General features: G+C 42.6%; 1 protein-coding gene across 2 annotated transcripts in view; it reads left to right on the top strand.

Moving 5' to 3' along the window:
* The window catches only part of ror2 (receptor tyrosine kinase-like orphan receptor 2), a 131060-nt gene that overhangs the window by 98179 nt on the left and 13356 nt on the right, over window positions 1-19525 (top strand). For both annotated transcript variants that reach the window (XM_014145451.2, XM_014145441.2), the window contains exon 4: window positions 480-510. In XM_014145451.2, coding sequence (XP_014000926.1) covers window positions 480-510 — 31 coding nt within the window. The remainder of the gene's footprint in view (window positions 1-479; window positions 511-19525) is intronic.

The raw sequence follows: 19525 nt of genomic DNA, 5'->3' as shown, positions 1-19525 counted from the left end.
CATTGTTGAACATCAACTACTAGCTACACTCCCTTGTCACAAACTGATGATTTATGGAGGTAAACCAAGGCCAGAAACACAAACTGATGATTTATGGAGGTGAACCAAGGCCAGAAACACAAACTGATGATTTATGGAGGTAAACCAAGGCCAGAAACACAAACTGATGATTTATGGAGGTAAACCAAGGCCAAAAACACAAACTGATGATGTATGGAGGTAAACCAAGGCCAAAAACACAAACTGATGATTTATGGAGGTAAACCAAGACCAGAAACACAAACTGGGTGTTAACTTCCCTCAGTGATACTAAAGCCCTTTCTGAATCCTCAGCCTTTGGCCTTGACCTATGATTGTAATACCAAAAGTGAAATGGGATAGCGTCTGATGTGGCTTGATAAATACTCCATGGTGGCTTGATAAAAGGCAATCGCATATTGCTCCATTTTCACACTCTCCTGTTTTCTTGTTCTCTACAGGGCAGTCACCAACACACGAGCCCAATGAAGCGTAAGTAATTCTACTACGTGTGTGTGTGTGTGTGTGTGTGTGTGTGTGTGTGTGTGTGTGTGTGTATACACTACCAGTCAAAAGTTTGGACACAACTACTCAGTCAAGGGTGTTTCTTAATTTGCACTATTTTCTACATTGTAGAACAGTAGTGAAGACATTAAAACTATGAAATAACACATATGGAATCATGTATTAACCAAAAAAGTGCTAAACAAATCAATATATATTTTAGATTCTTCAAAGTAGCCACCCTTTGCCTTGATGACAGCGTTGCACAATCTTGGCATTCTCTCAACCAGCTTCACCTGGAATGTTTTTCCAATAGTCTTGAAGGAGTTCCCACATATGCTGAGCACTTGTTGGCTGCTTTCCCTTCACTCTGCTGTTCAACTCATCCCAAATCATCTCAATTGGGTTGAGGTTGGGGGATTGTGGAGGCCGGGGTCATCTGAGGCAGCACTCCGTGAAAAACAAATGATAGTCCCACTAAGTGCAAACCAGATGGGATGGCGTATCACTGCAGAATGCTGTGATAGCCATGCTGGTTAAGTGTGCCTTGAATTAATAATAAATCACAGACAGTGTCACAAGCAAAGCACCCCCACACCAACACACCTCCTCCTCCATGCTTCGTAGTGGGAACCACACATGCGGAGATCATCCGTTCACATACTCTGCGTCTCACAAAGACGCGGCAGATGTAACCAAAAATCGCAAATTTGGACTCATCAGAGCAAAAGACACGTTCCCACCGGTCTAATGTCCATTGCTCGTGTTTCTTGGCCCAAGCAAGTCCCTTCTTATTATTGGTGTCCTTTAGTAGTGGTTTCTTTGCAGCAATTTGACCATGAAGGCAGGGGCGAAAATCTGACATCAACTTTGGAGGGGACAATTACATTAAATTTTCTCAAGAGCAATTCCTGAGGGGGACACCAAAAGTAGTGCTGTAACACATAGCCTACGTTGTAATATGTTAAATGTATATTGAGGAACCATAATTACTACTACTGGATAATTGATAGGTACAGTAGTTAACAGAAGGGTTGTCCCAACTTGTTCAAATGTTTAAATCATCATAATACTACTACTAATAATAGTTATAGCAGTGTTCCTTATCGGTCCAGTATGTCTGCAGGTATTTGTATTTACAACCAGCAATACCAAGAAAGGCCAGTAGGTGGCAATGGTACTGTACACTGTATGGGTGCAGTTTTCGTAAATACAATGAACATGGTGTGATCTCGTCTAAAATAATCTCCATTGAGTAACATCACAAAGTTGATCTCCGTATTGAATTGACCTTTTAATTTTACATTTTCTGATACATTTATAAAGTCATTAAATATGTGCCACTGGCCTGAGTCTACTACAATAGCTTTACAAGAACAAAAAGCTAAAAATAAGTACAGTCCTAAAAGCAAAATAACTACTTCAATGAATAACCCAAATAAATCAACCAAAATATCCTTCAGTCTGTGTCTCAACTCTTCAAACAGCAGCTATGGACAAGTATGTCACACAAAGTATGCAATTCTAAATAAAATAACATGAAATAAATAATTAGTAAGTGTACTGTCATGTACTAAAGCCTCCTGAGGACCTCTGCTGCCTCTCCACTGCTGCTACAGGGGTATTTGTTGTGAAAGAGAGGGATCTGCACTGAAAGAGAATCTATGTTCAGCTCTGGGTACTGATCTAGAGACTCATCCAACTCCCCCGTGAGAAGCGCTCTTTCCAACTTTTGCAGGACGTTTAGACTGTCCTGGTCAGAACGGTCGCCAAACTGAACCTCCACACCATCCAACACTTAAAAAAATTCTGCCCTATAGTGATCCACTGCTTTGCCAGCAAATCGTCTTGAGTGTGTCTCAATGGATTCAATAGAGTCAATCAATGTTGTTGCTTTCTCATACAGTGCAAGGTAGCTTTCGTCATTTCTCTTGCCCCTAAGAGATGACCGCACACACTCGACTGCAGCCTGCATACCAGAGACAGTCTGAGTTTTCTTCTGCAGTGAAATGTTTAGACATTCAAGCTCTCCAAGAACAGCAGAGGCAAGTGTGAGGCCCAACACAGTCTTGCCTTTGCTGAAGTGCTCGAATAAGCCACTGGCAGTTGAAGCTGTCTTGGATGCAGTTTTTGCCATCTCCTCTAGGCTGCTTAGTACCCGCTCATACTGCCCTAGCACAGCTCTAATAGCAGTATTCCGCACAGTCCACCTCGTTGGACATGGGGGTTTCAGGGTGGTCAGATTTGTATCTTTGGACGTGGCAATTGATTCAAACATGCTCTTAAACTTTCCTGACTGGCCATAGAGGACACCGAACTGATGGACCCAAGAAAGGGAATCCCGGATCAGTGGGGAGGCTGTGCAGCCAGCCTGTGTAATCAGATTACACAGTGTGCTCCACAATGCACATAGAGGGCTAATGGCTGCTGCCTCCTCACAATTGCCTGTGCACCTGTGTATTTTCCTGCCATGTTTGAGGCACCATCGTAACTCTGCCCACGTAAGCCAGACATGGGCAAATTGAGCCTCAACAACACATCAGTTGCCACTTTCGCAATGCCCTCGCCTGTTGTCTCCGACACCCTGTATAGCCCAATAAACTCCTCGTGAGGGACAAGGTCATGGTCAACATAACGCAGGCAGACACTCTCCTGTTCAGCACCAGAGACATCTTGAGTACCATCAACAATTACTGAAAATTGTACAATCGGAAGAGACCTAATCTCAGCTGCAATGCCTTGAATGACTGTATTGGCCATGATGTTCAGAATTTCATTCTGTACTCCTAACTACCGGTACCCAAAACTACACAATTAATCAAAACAGCAATACCATTGCCTTAAACAAATCTTAGTTCAGTCACCAGTTTAAGTTGAGAGTGGGGGTATCTATGGCATTTTCCAATTATGTCCCTATTTTACAAGTTAAAACAAATTAGAACCTTTCATAATGTTGCCAAACAAAGACTCAAACTTACCTGAGACTCCCAGTCTCTGCCAGTCTGTCCCTGCATATCTGTCCCCAACTCTGCTGTCTGTGTGCCATCTGTTGCCTGCTCTGCCCAATGACATCATTGTGAAACATTTCCATTAGAATTTCATTTCTTTCTTATGAACATTTTATCAACTAGTCTTTGAGATATTAGGCTACTAGGGTTCTTACTTTGCGTTTTGGTGTACTGAAAAATACTCTGATGTCCGTCTTTTATTTTTCTGCCATTTTACTACCTGGCTGGCTGGCTGGCTACACACACACACAGTGTGTAGGTTATTTACAGTAGGAGATGGGCTTCTATCATCTTATCTGCTATCATTCTATATGGACTTCGATCTAAAAGGTAGCTAGCAAATGTGAAATGGATTAAAATGACGAGTTAACAGCTGTATGAGTTCACCATTTACACAACATATGCTGCAACCTTTTGTAATTTTAATAGTTTGTTTCATATTGGCTGGCTTCCAACAATAGCTGAATTTGCAAAGCTAGTGAGCACCAATTCCGTTTCAGTGGTGTTTGCTATAATCTTTGCTACCCGGGTTAAATAAAGTTGAAATAAAATAAATAAAAGTTCCCTTGCGACAGTTTAGCTTTTGCAACGAGAGCATTAAATATATTTAAGACCATTGTCTTAAATATATTTAATGGTCTCGTTGCAAAAGCTAAATTAGAAGAGAGTGTAGTTCTGTTCAGTTTGGATTTCAGTTTATCGCTAACCTTATCACAGGGACTTTGAAGCACTAACTTACATCATCTGCATGCTGATCTCGGAATAAATTGACGATAGCAAAGATTCCATCTTTGACGAGGCCACATAAATGGAATAAGTACTAGCTAGCTTAATAGTTAATATTTGCGCGCTAGCTCTGCATATTCAGCTAGTGTGTGCGCGATTGACTGGATTAACTTCACGTCAGTTACGTTCATTGAGTGCCTTTCAGACAGTAGATCCGGCCTCTCTGTTACGGAGCAAGCTAAGGAACTGGCAATGGATCAAACCATTGTGAGGCAAAGGGTGGGGGTGTCGCAATCTTTTGAAACTTAAAAACGCGCTATTAAGTGTCTATAATCAGCACAATTGCTTTCATTGCGTATTATTAATATTATTTAAATTACATAGTTATGTTTCAGTGATATATTGGGGGGGACAAATCATATTTTTCCCAGGATGGGGGGGTTGTGTCCCCCCCCGGGATTTCCGCCCCTGCATGAAGGCCTGATTCACGCAGTCTTCTCTGAACAGTTGATGTTGAGATGTCTGTTACTTGAACTCTGTGAAACATTTATTTGGGCTGCAATCTGAGGTGCAGTTAACTCTAATGAACTTATCCTCTGTAGTAGAGGTAACTCTGGGTCTTCCTTTCCTGTGGCGGTCCTCATGAGAGCCAGTTTCATCATAGCGCTTGATGGTTTTTGGAACTGCACTTGAAGAAGCTTTAAAAGTTCTTGAAATGTTCCGGATTGACTGACCTTCATATCTAAAAGTAATGATGGACTGTCAATTCTCTTTGCTTATTTGAGCTGTTCTTGCCATAATATGGACTTGGTCTTTTACCAAATAGGGCTATCTTCTGTATACCCACCCCTACCTTGTCAAAACACAACTGATTGGCTCGAACGCATTAAGAAGGAAAGAAATTCAACAAATTAACTTTTAACAAGGCACACCTGTTAATTGAAATGCATTCCAGGTAACCCTAACCCAAGAGTGCAAAGCTGTCATCAAGGCAAACGGTGGCTATTTTGAAGAATCTCAATTATAACATATTTTTGGGGTTGTTTAACACTTTTTTTGGTTACTATATGATTCCATATGTGTTATTTCATAGTTTTGATGTCTTCACTATTATTCTACAATGTAGAAATTAGTAAAACATTAAGTAAAACCCTTGAATGAGGAGGCGTGCCCAAACGCTGTGTATATATATATATATATATGAGTACATGTGACCTCACTAGCACCCAAAAACACACTCAAATGCAGGCATGCACATGTTCACTATCTATCTCATGATTTTCACATCAGTGTGGGTTTACGCAATTATCAATACATAGTCTAACAGCATGCCATTGAACAAAACATGCATTGAAGCAGAATATTAACTCATTTGAGAACAGAGGCTCCTGCAGCTTCTCTTCTCCTTTCCTTTGAAGCTCTCCTGACGTGAATGAGTTAAAGACAGAGCAGGGAATAGATTCCTTCACTGAGTCAGACACTAGCGGTTTTCATCGAGGTTGGTCCAAAACTGGAAAGAATGCTGATTCATAGTCTCCATATTCTTGACTCTGACTTGATTAGCTCAGGTCTTAGTGATGAATCGGTCTTGCTTTAGGTGGTCTCGAAAACAACACTGGCTGATTCATAGTCTCTCTATTGTGACCAGTTGTTTTTGGAATCTCAGTCAGAACAAATTGCTTATATCATCAGTAGGTTAACAATGTAATTAGCAGTTTTGTCAAATGCAGGATGCTAACCAGTCGTCATGTCTATTGCTAACCTAGCTTCATTGCTAGCCTGGCTTTAAGTGACTTTGGGACATTTAAAAGCACTAGGCTTACAGTTGAAGTCGGAAGTTTACATGCACTTAGGTTGGAGTCATTAAAACTCATTTTTCAACCACTCCACAAATTTCTTGTTAACAAACTATAGTTTTGGCAAGTCGGTTAGGACATCTACTTTGTGCATGACACAAGTCATTTTTCCAACAATTGTTTACAGACAGATTATTTCACTTATAATTCACTGTATCACAATTCCAGTGGGTCAGAAGTACATACACTAAGTTGACTGTGCCTTTAAACAGCTTGGAAAATTCCAGAAAATTATGTCATGTCTTTAGAAGCTTCTGAAATTGTGATACAGCCTCTGGAATTGTGATACAGTGAATTATAAGTGAAATAATCTGTCAGTAAACAATTGTTGGAAATAATTTGAGTCAATTGGAGGTGTACCTGTGGATGTATTTCAAGGCCTACTTTCAAACTCAGTTCCTCTTTGTTTGTGTAACCGATGTGAAATGGCTAGATAGTTAGCTTTGGTGCGCACTAATAGCGTTTCAATTGGGTGACGTCACTCGCTCTGAGACCTGAAGTAGTTGTTCCCCTTGCTCTGCAAGGGCTGTGGCTTTTGTGGCGCGGTGGGTGTCAGTTGTTGATGTGTGCAGAGGGTCCCTGGTTCAAGCCCAGGTTGGGGCGAGGAGAGGGATGGAAGCTATACTGTTACACTTGACATCATGGGACAATCGAAAGAAATCAGCCAAGACCTCAGAAAAAGAATTGTAGACCTCCACAAGTCTGGTTCATCCTTGGGAGCAATTTCCAAACGCCTGAAGGTACCACGTTCATCTGTACAAACAATAGTACGCAAGTATAAACACCATGGGACCACGCAGCCGTCATACCGCTCAGGAAGGAGATGCGTTCTGTCTCCTAGAGATGAACGTACTTTGGTGCAAAAAGTGCAAATCAATCCCAGAACAACAACAAAGGACCTTGTGAAGATGCTGGAGGAAATGGGTACAAAAGTATCTATATCCACAGTAAAACGAGTCCTATATCAACATAACTTGAAAGGCCGCTCAGCAAGGAAGAAGCCACTGCTCCAAAACCGCCACAAAAAAGCCAGACTACGGTTTGCAACTGCACATGGAGACAAAGATCGTACTCTTTGGAGAAATGTCCTCTGGTTTGATGAAACAAAAATAAAACTGTTTGGCAATAATGACCATCGTTATGTTTGGAGAAAAAGGGGGAGACTTGCAAGCCAAAGAACACCATCCCAGCCGTGAAGCACGGGGGTGGCAGCATCATGTTGTAGGGGTGCTTTGCTGCAGGAGGGACTGGTGCACTTAACAAAATAGATGGCATCATGAGGTAGGAAAATTATGTGGATATATTGAAGCAACATCTCAAGACATCAGTCAAAGCTTGGTCGCACATAGGTCTTCCATATGGACATTGACCTCAAGCATACTTCCAAAGTTGTGGCAAAATGGCTTAAGGACAACAAAGTCAAGGTATTGGAGTGGCCATCACAAAGCCATGACCTCAATCCCACAGAAAATTTGTGGGCAGAACTGAAAAAGTGTGTGCGAGCAAGGAGGCCTACAAACCTGACTGCTACACCAGCTCTGTCAGGAGGAACGGGCCAAAATTCACCCAACTTATAGTGGGAAGCTTGTGGAAGGCTAGCCAAAATGTTTGACCCAAGTTAAACATTAAAGGCAATGCTACCAAATACTAATTGAGTGTATGTAAACTTCTGACCCACTGGGAATGTGATGAAAGAAATAAAAGCTGAAATAAATCATTCTCTCTACTATTATTCTGACATTTCACATTCTTAAAATAAAGTGGTGATCCTAACTGAGCTAAGACAGAGCATTTTTACTAGTATTAAATGTCAGGAATTGTGAAAAACGGAGTTTAAATGTATTTGTCTAAGGTGTATGTAAACTTCCGACTTCAACTGTATATAAAACCCATGTGTTATTATTGCTATTATAAAGGGCAGAATCCAGTCAGTGTTTTTTGGACACGTGCTAGCCGTTAGCGTAGCTTAGCACTCGACCAATGTGTCAGACTTGCTATAGCGCTCTATATTCTGCTCTGTTCACACCGCCCACCGCTATCCACTCAGACACACACTCTCTACGTAGACCGTGTCTAACTCAACAGAGCGCTTGGCCAATATAAATCACACTCCCCCTCACTCTGTTTCCTCAAAACCAGACCAGCTCAATGACCATGGCAGTGTGTGCCCCCCCCCCCACCAAAATGACTGCTAGTTGCCCCCCAAAACACACCCAGTTACACAAAAAAAAAGCACTTGTTGCTTTTGGCTGCTGTGGCGTCCTAATAAAGCCTAACAAAGCGGGGGATGATTGGAAGTTGAAGCCGATAAGCAAGGGGGGAGGGGTGTCTGAAAGGAGTGGTGGACCTCCGTAGGTGCAACAGTGTGGGACCCCTGCTTTGGGACTCCTTTACATAAGCTGGGAAACAAAAGACTCATTCTAATGTCGGACAGGCCCTGTTTAATGTCCCAGGGAGCCCTAAGAAAGCTGCCAGTCACCCTCGGTTTGGGGTCGTAATTGTTCCTAGCCAAGGTCAAATAAATAGCGCTAAGTCTGAGGGGCCATTCTGAAAGCCACTCACACTGAATGGAGCATGTTAACCAAAGTAGGCTACTGAAGAGAACAGGATGGATTGAGATGGGGGGAGGGGGGTTGAGGGTACACTCAAACGAATATGATACAAGGCTAGGTAGTGACTTGTTGTGGATTGGTTGTTTCAGAAGTACGAGCTGTTGATGGGATGTGGTCCATTTTATTTATTTATATATATATATATATACTGCTCAAAAAAATAAAGGGAACACTTAAACAACACAATGTAACTCCAAGTCAATCACATTTCTGTGAAATCAAACTGTCCACTTAGGAAGCAACACTGATTGACAATACATTTCACATGCTGTTGTGCAAATGGAATAGACAACAGGTGGAAATTATAGGCAATTAGCAAGACACCCCCAATAAAGGAGTGGTTGTGCCGGTGGTGACCACAGACCACTTCTCAGTTCCTATGCTTCCTGGCTGATGTTTTGGTCACTTTTGAATGCTGGCGGTGCTTTCACTCTAGTGGTAGCATGAGACGGAGTCTACAACCCACACAAGTGGCTCAGGTAGTGCAGCTCATCCAGGATGGCACATCAATGCGAGCTGTGGCAAGAAGGTTTGCTGTGTCTGTCAGCGTAGTGTCCAGAGCATGGAGGCGCTACCAGGAGACAGGCCAGTACGTCAGGAGACGTGGAGGAGGCCGTAGGAGGGCAACAACCCAGCAGCAGGACCGCTACCTCCGCCTTTGTGCAAGGAGGAGCAGGAGGAGCACTACCAGAGCCCTGCAAAATGACCTCCAGCAGGCCACAAATGTGCATGTGTCTGCTCAAACTGTCAGAAACAGACTCCATGAGGGTGGTATGAGGGCCCGACGTCCACAGGTGGGGGTTGTGCTTACAGCCCAACACCGTGCAGGACGTTTGGCATTTGCCAGAGAACACCAAGATTGGCAAATTCGCCACTGGCGCCCTGTGCTCTTCACAGATGAAAGCAGGTTCACACTGAGCACATGTGACAGACGTGACAGAGTCTGGAGACGCCGTGGAGAACGTTCTGCTGCCTGCAACATCCTCCAGCATGACCGGTTTGGCAGTGGGTCAGTCATGGTGTGGGGTGGCATTTCTTTGGGGGGCCGCACAGCCCTCCATGTGCTCTCCAGAGGTAGCCTGACTGCCATTAGGTACCGAGATGAGATCCTCAGACCCCTTGTGAGACCATATGCTGGTGCGGTTGGCCCTGGGTTCCTCCTAATGCAAGACAATGCTAGACCTCATGTGGCTGGAGTGTGTCAGCAGTTCCTGCAAGAGGAAGGCATTGATGCTATGGACTGGCCCGCCCGTTCCCCAGACCTGAATCCAATTGAGCACATCTGGGACATCATGTCTCGCTCTATCCACCAACGCCACGTTGAACCACAGACTGTCCAGGAGTTGGCGGATGCTTTAGTCCAGGTCTGGGAGGAGATCCCTCAGGAGACCATCCGCCACCTCATCAGGAGCATGCCCATGCGTTGTAGGGAGGTCATACAGGCACGTGGAGGCCACACACACTACTGAGCCTCATTTTGACTTGTTTGAAGGACATTACATCAAAGTTGGATCAGCCTGTAGTGTGGTTTTCCACTTTAATTTTGAGTGTGACTCCAAATCCAGACCTCCATGGGTTGATAAATTGGATTTCCATTGATTATTTTTGTGTGATTTTGTTGTCAGCACATTCAACTATGTAAAGAAAAAAGTATTTAATAAGATTATTTCATTCATTCAGATCTAGGATGTGTTATTTTAGTGTTCCCTTTATTTTTTTGAGCTATATATATATATATATATATATATATATATATATATATACACACACACACACACCGCTAATGTACCCCCAAGTGAGCTACCACCCTTCCATTCAGTGTGTGGTTACCTTAATAGGACTTCCAACTGTAACCCTCCTCACCTAAACTTGAATTCTGACTAAGCAATGATTCAGAGACCTTTTTAACAACACCTTAGCAATAACCAACCAAGACAATTCCCTTTGAAGTACAACGTGGAGGAAGAGGCACGAGAAGTGAATCATTCTTCTGTGGTCTTGTCTGCATCCCAAATGTGGCACCCTATATCCTAGTGCACTACTTTTGACTAGAGCCTATACTGGTCAAAAGTAGTGTACTATATATAGGGAATTAGGATGACATTTGGGATGCAGACAATAAGCTATGTGCTAAGAATGTTTTGATCAACTGCAAATTCAGACAGTCATTATTATCACAAAGGGGTCACACAATAAAAGGAATATGTTTGAAGTTGCACCTAGATGCTGATCTTGGGTGAGTTTTGTATTTTTCCCACTAATGGTGGGAGGGGAAGCGTACCCTAGATCTGTACCTAGGAGAAACTCTTCCCCCCCCCCCACAGAGCATTGTCCCTTTCTGGAGGCTCATGGGAGAAGAAGAGGCTCTCAGGCTAGTACTGATAGTGGGGGCTGTTTCCGTGACGATGGTTCCCTAGCCCAATCAAACAGAGAACTGGTGGTAGATTAGTGCTCTGTCATAAATACCAGACTGGAGCAATGCTTTTGTATCTCTGAGTACCCCTTTCTTCTCACTCTCCTCTCAATTTCAATTCAATTTAAATTGTTATATTGGCATGGGGAACATACACTACCGTTCAAAAGTTTGGGGTCACTTAGAAATGTACTTGTTTTTGAAAGAAAAGCAAATTTTTGGTCCATTAAAATAACATCAAATTGATCAGAAATACAGTGTAGACATTGTTAATGTTGTAAATGACTATTGTAGCTGGAAATGATAGATTTTTTATGGAATATCTACATAGGCGTACAGAGGCCCATTATCAGCAACCATCACTCCTGTGTTCCAATGGCACGTTGTGTTAGCTAATCCAAGTTTTATCATTTTAAAAGGCTAATTGATCATTAGAAAACCCTTTTGCAATTATGTTAGCACAGCTGAAAACTGTTGTTCTGTTTAAAGAAGCAATAAAACTGTCCTTCTTTAGACTGGTTGAGTATCTGGAGCATCAGCATTTGTGGGTTCGATTACAGGCTCAAAATGGCCAGAAACAAAGAACATTCTTCTGAAACTTGTCAGTCTATTCTTGTTCTGAGAAATTAAGGCTATTCTATGCGAGAAATTGCCAAGAAACTGAAGGTCTCGTACAACGCTGTGTACTACTCCCTTCACAGAACAGAGCAAACTGGCGCTAACCAGAATAGAAAGAGGAGTGGGAGGCCCTTTCTAACCTGAGAAAAAATCCAACCAGGAAGTGGTTTGTAGTTTTTCAACTTATTGCCTTTCCAAACTACAGTGTCTGTGGGGTCATTTTGCACTTCCTAAGGCTTCCACTAGATGTCAACAGTCTTTAGAACCTTGTTTCATGCTTCTACTGTTACTGGGAAGAGAATAAGAGCTGTCTCAAGCCTGAGACCAACGAGTTGTTTACTGTGCGGGCACGCAGGCGCGCCGTTCCTTCTTTTTCCTCTGTAATGAATATGCTATGGTCCGGTTGGAATATTATCGAAGATTTATCTTAAAAAGACCCTAAGGATTGATTGTAAACATTGTTTGACATGTTTCTACGAACGGTAATGGAACTATTTGACTTTTCGTCTCGGGTTTTGCGCTCACGCATTATGCCTTTGGATTAGTAATCTGAACGCACGAACAAACCGGAGGTATTTGGACATAAATATGGAGTTTATCGAACAAAACAAACATTTCTTGTGGAAGTGGGAGTCCTGGGAGTGCATTCCGACGAAGATCAGCAAAGGTAAGTGAAGATTTATAGTACTATTTCTGAGTTTAGTTGACTCCAGAACTTGGCGGGTAACTGTATAGCTTGCTTTGATGGTTGAGCTCTGTACTCAATGTGCTTTCGCCGTAAAGCTATTTTGAAATCTGACACAGCGGTTGCATTAAGGAGAAGTGTATCTATAATTCTTTCAATAACTGTTGTAAATTTTATCAACGTTTATGATGAGTATTTTTGTACATTGATGTGCTCATTCGCCGGAGTTTTGGAGGCAATACATTTTCTGAACATCACGCGCCAATGTAAAATGGGGTTTATGGATATAAATAATAACTTTATCGAACAAAACATACATGTATTGTGTAACATTGAGTCCTGGGAGTGTCATCTGATGAAGATCATCAAAGGTTAGTGATTCATTTTAGCTGAATTTCTGTTTTTTGTGACGCCTCTCCTTGCTTGGAAAATGGCTGTGTGGTTTTTCTTGTTTAGGCGCTGTCCTAACATAATCTAATGTTATGCTTTCGCCATAAAGCCTTTTTGAAATCGGATAATATGGTTGGATTAATGAGAAGTGTATCTTTAAAATGGGATATAATAGTTGTATGTTTGAGAAATATGAATTATGAGATTATTGTTGTTTTGAATTTGCCGCCCTGCTATTTCACTGGCTGTTGAATAGTGTGTCCGCGAGCGTCCCACATGTCCCAGAGAGGTTAAACGCAAGTAAAACTAAATGCATGCTATTCAATCGATCACTGCCCGCACCTGCTCGCCTGTCCAGCATCACTATTCTGGACGGCTCTGACTTACGTGGACAACTACAAATACCTGGGTGTCTGGTTAGACTGTAAACTCTCCTTCCAGACTGACATTAAGCATCTCCAATCCAAAATTAAATCTAGAATCGGCTTCCTATATCGCAACAAAGCATCCTTCACTCATGCTGCCAAACATACCCTCATAAAACTGACCATCCTACTGATCCTCGACTTCGGTGATGTCATCTATAAAATAGCCTCCAACACTCTACACAACAAACTGGATGCAGTCTATCACATTGCTATCCGTTTTGTCACCAAAGCCCCATACACCATTGCGACCTGTATGCTCTCATTGGTTGGCCCTCGCTTCATACTCGTCGCCAAACCCACTGGCTACAGGTCATCTACAAGTCTCTGCTAGGTAAAGCCCCGCCTTATCTCAGCTCACTGGTCACCATAGCAGCACCCACTCGTAGCACGCGCTCCAGCAGGTATATCTCACTGGTCACCCCCAAAGCCAATTCCTCCTTTGGTCGTCTTTCCTTCCAGTTCTCTGCTGCCAATGACTGGAACGAACTACAAAAATCTCTGAAACTGGAAACACTTATCTCCCTCACTAGCTTTAAGCACCAGCTGTCAGAGCAGCTCACAGATCACTGCACCTGTACATAGATGGGCTGTTTACAGACGGGCTATCTACCTACCGCATCCCAATACTGTATTTATTTATTTACCTTGCTCCTTTGCACCCCAGTATCTCAACTTGCACATTCATCTTCTGCACATGTACCATTCCAGTGTTTAATTGCTATATTGTAATTACATCGCCACCATGGCCTATTTATTGCCTTAACTTACCTCATTTGCACTCACTGTATATAGACTTTTTGTTTTCTTTTGTTCTACTGTATTATTTATTGACTGTATGTTTTGTTTATTCCATGTGTAACTCTGTGTTGTTGTATGTGTCGAACTGCTGTGCTTTATCTTGGCCAGGTCGTAGTTGCAAATGAGAACTTGTTCTCAACTAGCCTACCTGGTTAAATAAAGGTGAAATTAAAAAAAAGTGTTGTGGGTTAAAATAAACCGAAGTGGAGCAGTGAAGAAGACCCAGGGTTTTCCACTCATAGTTTTATATGTAATTACCAAGACCGAGTCTCACATGTGGCACTGAAGATGGTCCTGTCTGTTTTGTCACTAGTGAGATTTTGTTTTTCCAACTTGGTGAACAGCCGTTCTTAACGGCCTGTCCGGGCTTCTATGTAAACCAATCTCTCCCATTATTTAATTCATTATCGCCACCTTGTGGTAAAGTTGATTTTTTTACCTGCACTGTCCTTTACTGACACAAAGACCACTGCATGAACCATTTTTAATTTAATCCAGAGGCCAAACAAGTGACATTTCTGTAGCTTTCCCCTCTATTAGAAAAACAAACCACACTTCCTGTGCGTAAATCCCTAATTGCCTCTAGTAACGCCATTAAACACAATTTTCTCCCTGGAGGAAATCTGCTTACAAAACTCATTTACATGGCTTGGTGAATCCAGCCAAAGTAAATGAAACGGTCATAAACTATCACATATTACCTCAGAAGGTAATAATCACCTATCCGCTGAGGTAAATATGATGTTTCTCTGCCACCAAAGGCGAAGTTTTCTCTTCGTAGCCTGCAAGTACGCAATGGAGTTCTACCTTGCTGAGGACCTCAGATCTTTATAGAGCTTCCTAGCAATTAGCATGCTTGTTTGTGGAGAGTTGTAATAGGTCACTTGCTACTTGGCATCGCCCAATCAATGCTGAGAACCCGGGAGTTGTGAGGAACTGAGGAAACATCTCATCAGGCTTCAAAAGAGGTGCCAGCCTCCCTCTGTGAGTGTAATTCATGTGTGGCTTGTCTTACTTGGCTCATCGGGCTTCGTGTGGAGATATAGGGCTGTTGTTTGTCAGGTGTGTTGTTTTTAAGTAAAATTAAGATAAGTTAAGCTATAGCTAAGTCTTTGCTCTTTATGACCGAGAGTCGAACGGTGTATGGGGCACTCTCAAAAGACAGACAATAAACCTACAATTATTTTTTAGCAGCAACCATGTGCTTCATATTATGTTTAGTTATTGTTACTCCCAGTCCAACTCCACATACTAGCTCTGTTGACAGGTTGTTTGACTCAGAGAATCTCACCCTTTCTAAAAACCTATAGAGTGAATGGAACTCTGGAAGCTTTTCTCCCCCTCATTCGTTGTGTTCACAACTAACTGCATTGTTGTTGAGCCATCTGAAGAGTGTCAGACTAATTTGGCTACAGAGCTGGACATCCTGGCCAATAGGAGTCTGTCTCTGATCCAATTCACAGATTGACAATTACTACTGATTCTTTTAGAATATCTGGCTGCCAACATAAAATGTAACCTTTAACCTAGTGATATAGAATTGAGTCGATTATTACAATAGATGTGAATTAGAATAGGATGTATAAATTAATTGTTCACTTACAGTGGAAAATATGTAGTTTTTTTTACCTTGAAACAGAAACCAAATGTCTCACCTAGCCAAAAGTACTTTCTAAAGAACTTGTCTGTTTCTGAAAATGTTCTTAGCCAGGTTTGCGATTTCTGGTGAAGGGGTCTGGTTTGTGTTAGTTAGGTTGCAATTTGCAAAGTGTGTGTGTGTGTGTGTGTGTGTGTGTGTGTGTGTGTGTGTGTGTGTGTGTGTGTGTGTGTGTGTGTGTGTGTGTGTGTGTGTGTGTACAGAGCTTAATGCTGATCAGGTAGAATGTTTCCCTTATACAGGTTCTCTGTGTTCTGTTGCCCTCTGGCCTGACCTGGTTGCTTTCCCCTCTCTCCACTCTCTTGGACTCACACAAACCCTCCTCTGTCTCTCTCTCGCCCCTTCGCCCCTGTCCACACACCTTCAGGCTGGCTCCCCCCTGTGAAATGCCCAAACAAACGGCATTTCTGAACGTTGCGTTTCAGCAAAGGGAATTTCATATTTGGAGCTTGCATGTTATGTGCTTGTTATGTTACCCAGTTCTCTGTGTGGAGCGGAGCAGGTTTGGAATGGTGTTTTGTGGTGCGGAGATGATCCAAAGAGTTTATTTGGAGCTTGAATGTTATGATACCAATACCCCTCTCTCACTCTTTCTCTGTGTGTTTGGAGAGTTCTACAGGCTTGGAGAAAAGAGGATACAGCTTTTGGTATTGTCTCGTTTTCTTTGCAGGACAAACTACAAAGCCAAGTAATCAAGCCAGTCTTTGCAGATAATCAACATTGTTCTTTGGGGGGGGGTTTGGAAAAGTTTCCCTTCGTAGCAAAACAGCCCAACGGATCGTGCCGATTTTTAAATTAGTTTCTTGAGTCTCTCCCCCTTTTGTGAAATCACATCGAAAACCATCCGGCAACTCGTCTTTTCTGCTATGGAGTTATTTTACTGTCCACAATCTTCTTGAATAAATATAGGGAAGGTTCCAGACTCTATATATTTTGTGCAGTCACAAGGATAATAGGTGGTTTAGGCCGAGAAGGAAGGCACAGCTTTACAGAAGTAGATGCTCTCAGAGATCAAAAGCTGTTGGAAATTGCTCGCACCACATGAAGGCGTTTTTCTTTCTATAAATACAATTCCTGTGTTTTTCAGTCCAGCTGATGTGAATGAGGGCTAAGTGAAGTTAATGATTTTGGTCTTTTTTTTTTTTTTGGTGCATAAATATCCAATTCAGTTTTTACACACCACACAATTGTACACTACACGCATGTAGTGTTAAATAGTTTTTTTGTGGAATGTGTGCTAATAATGCTTGAGCTGCATTTGTAAAAACATGGAGGTAAATCAATGCCATAAGTCTATAAACAATGTCACTGCCAGAGTAGCCTTAGGGAGTTCTTTCTGTCGGTTTTGACGCCTTTGTCTATGAGTCTGTAGCTATAAACTATAGTGACCTCTCTCGTTCTGAAACTCATCTGACCCTCAGTGCCCACAAGCATTTTAACCCACTCCAGCTCCCGTAGCTGTGTTTCGACTGTGTCCAGTTGGAAACGTTTTCCGTCCTTTTATTCACGCAAGTATTTATTTTTCACCTTCACCACGCATTCGTCGGCCAAAAGGAAGTAAGAAAGTAGGAAGTCGAACCTACAGTAATTCTTGTTAAACTTCAGTCTTCAAACGTGCGTTTTGGGCAAAAAATCCCCCGCAGTTGATCCAAACTGGAGTTAAATTGTAACCATATGGGATATTGAAGCTGGAAGGACTGCAGGGCTTAAAGCATTGACAGCTCTCCTGGCAACGTGCCTCTCTGGAGGACGTTGAAGCAAACGAGAAGTGAACGGTGCAGACATTCCTTTTCTAGAGGTGCCACCCTCTGCACCATATCCATTCACACATCCCATTTGTTTGAATAGAGAGAAAGCACAAATCGCACAAACGCCCTGAAAAATAGGATTCATTTATCTAAGCTGTTGTAAACTTAACTCATGAATTGGAGAAAATATGTCATAACACTGTTGCTCCTGACCTTTAAACTTTTACAGCAACATTGTGCTCTCAAGCAGTCTGGTTCTAGTAACTCCTTTTTTTGTTTACAATACGGCTGAAGAAAGTCTGGACGAAGTCCCCAGGGGCATGGCTATTTTCAAAGTAGCCTTTGTTGGCCCGCCACATGCAATTATGTCCCCAGTTTACCTGCCACATCTACTCCTGCATTTCCCCTCTTCCGTTGAGGGACAACTACAAAGGCTCTCCTTTTTTTTATGAATCAAGCAAGTTTCCTTTCTCTGAGGCGTAACGGCAGTTGACTGCTTTTTGCTCAATGTTTTTTGACATTTTGAAATCTAGCTCTCAACCTCTCAAATCCACGACAACTTCACGTGTATCCAATGCTTTTTTCTGAGCAATTGAAGCCAACCACGGATGACGACACTACAATATTATTGGTCATAGGGTAAAGGATTCAGTCAGAGGTGTCAACGATAACCGTCGTGAAGAGGATTATAGATAATCTGAGGAAGACTAAACACACTGAGGTACACGATGCACACAAAGCATGAGCACTCTCTGATTTGTGTTCCCTGAGATAACCTAGATTGATTTACGATGGCAGGTCGTCTGCTACTGATTACAGGGCAAGCCCAAACACAGCCTTAGACCCCAGATCTCCTTAGAATAGATCTCACCAGTCTCTCTAATCTATATCTAGGTGTCAGTAGCATGCTAGCTGTTCCTGTAGACTGCCAGTCATTGCGCTAATGCTAGTTAGCAATTGCTCCAGAAGCTACATTCAACTTCCTTCAAACTGCACGCAGAGACATCTGACTGGGTGAGTAAAAGAAGGGTTTATGTGCCAAAATCCCTTTAAATCGGAGTTGGATGAAGTTGCCCCCTTGACACTGATCTGAGATCAGTTTATGTCCTGTATGGATTGTGGTTATGATTCATCTTTAGGATTAAACTGGCCCTAGATCTGTGCCTAGGGAAAGATGTGCCTCTTAGCTGGAAAGTGTGCATGTTCCCCTAATATGAATCTGGTATTCAAGAGCAGTGTGTGATTATTGTACATTTTTAACAACTGGCTTTGGACCAGTGTTGTTCTAGTTAATCTAGACGACTGGGGTTAGAGAGAACTGATCCGAATTCAGTTGTTAAGGGCAGCGAGCAGTAACCGCAGCCTTGAGCTAGCTCTCCAGACATTTTGTGTTGGTACGGGTTAAGAGATCAGTATCAGGTTCTCTGCATTGCTTGCTTGGGTTTGGAAAAGAGGATGTCCTCACTTCTTATTTGACTAGTGCACCAAGATCCTTTAGGGAAAGCAAACGCATTGCACTCAAAGGGAAGGTAATCCTACTGTGTATCAACAATACTCTTACTAAAGGAAGGTAGGCATACTGTGTAACCTACAAGAGTCTTACATAAGGGGAATTTTATCCAAAGATTCCCAACCCACAGTACTGTTGTTGAAATCCTTAAACCTACCCACTGGCCCACGTCTTTTCCTTTGCTTGGATCCCACTTTTCTTTAATCTGAGAAAAGGGCAGATCACGGGACACTCTAGAATGCTGAAGTCTCCCTTGGCGAGTCGACGTACGTCATTGTGGCTTTGCTTCCCAGTGCTGCGGCTTTCTTTTTCCCTTCCCTCCTCCTGCTGCTTCCATATGGGCTGGCTCTGGGTGAAGTTTTCCCTGGTACAGATCTAGGATCAGTTTCCCCTCCCCAATCCTAACCTTAACCATTAGTGGGAAAGATGCAAAGCTGACCCAAGATCAGTGTCTAAGGGCAACGCCGCCCTATACATTTGGGGCTGCCTGTCAGCTGAGGGGTCTGTGAGGGGCAGCCAAGTTTTAGGATTGGGAGCTTTGCGATATTCGATGT

Source organism: Salmo salar, chromosome ssa01 (genome assembly GCF_905237065.1).
Source record: "Salmo salar chromosome ssa01, Ssal_v3.1, whole genome shotgun sequence".
NCBI classification, from domain to species: Eukaryota; Metazoa; Chordata; class Actinopteri; order Salmoniformes; family Salmonidae; genus Salmo; species Salmo salar.
This window is presented reverse-complemented; position numbering and strand designations above follow the sequence as displayed.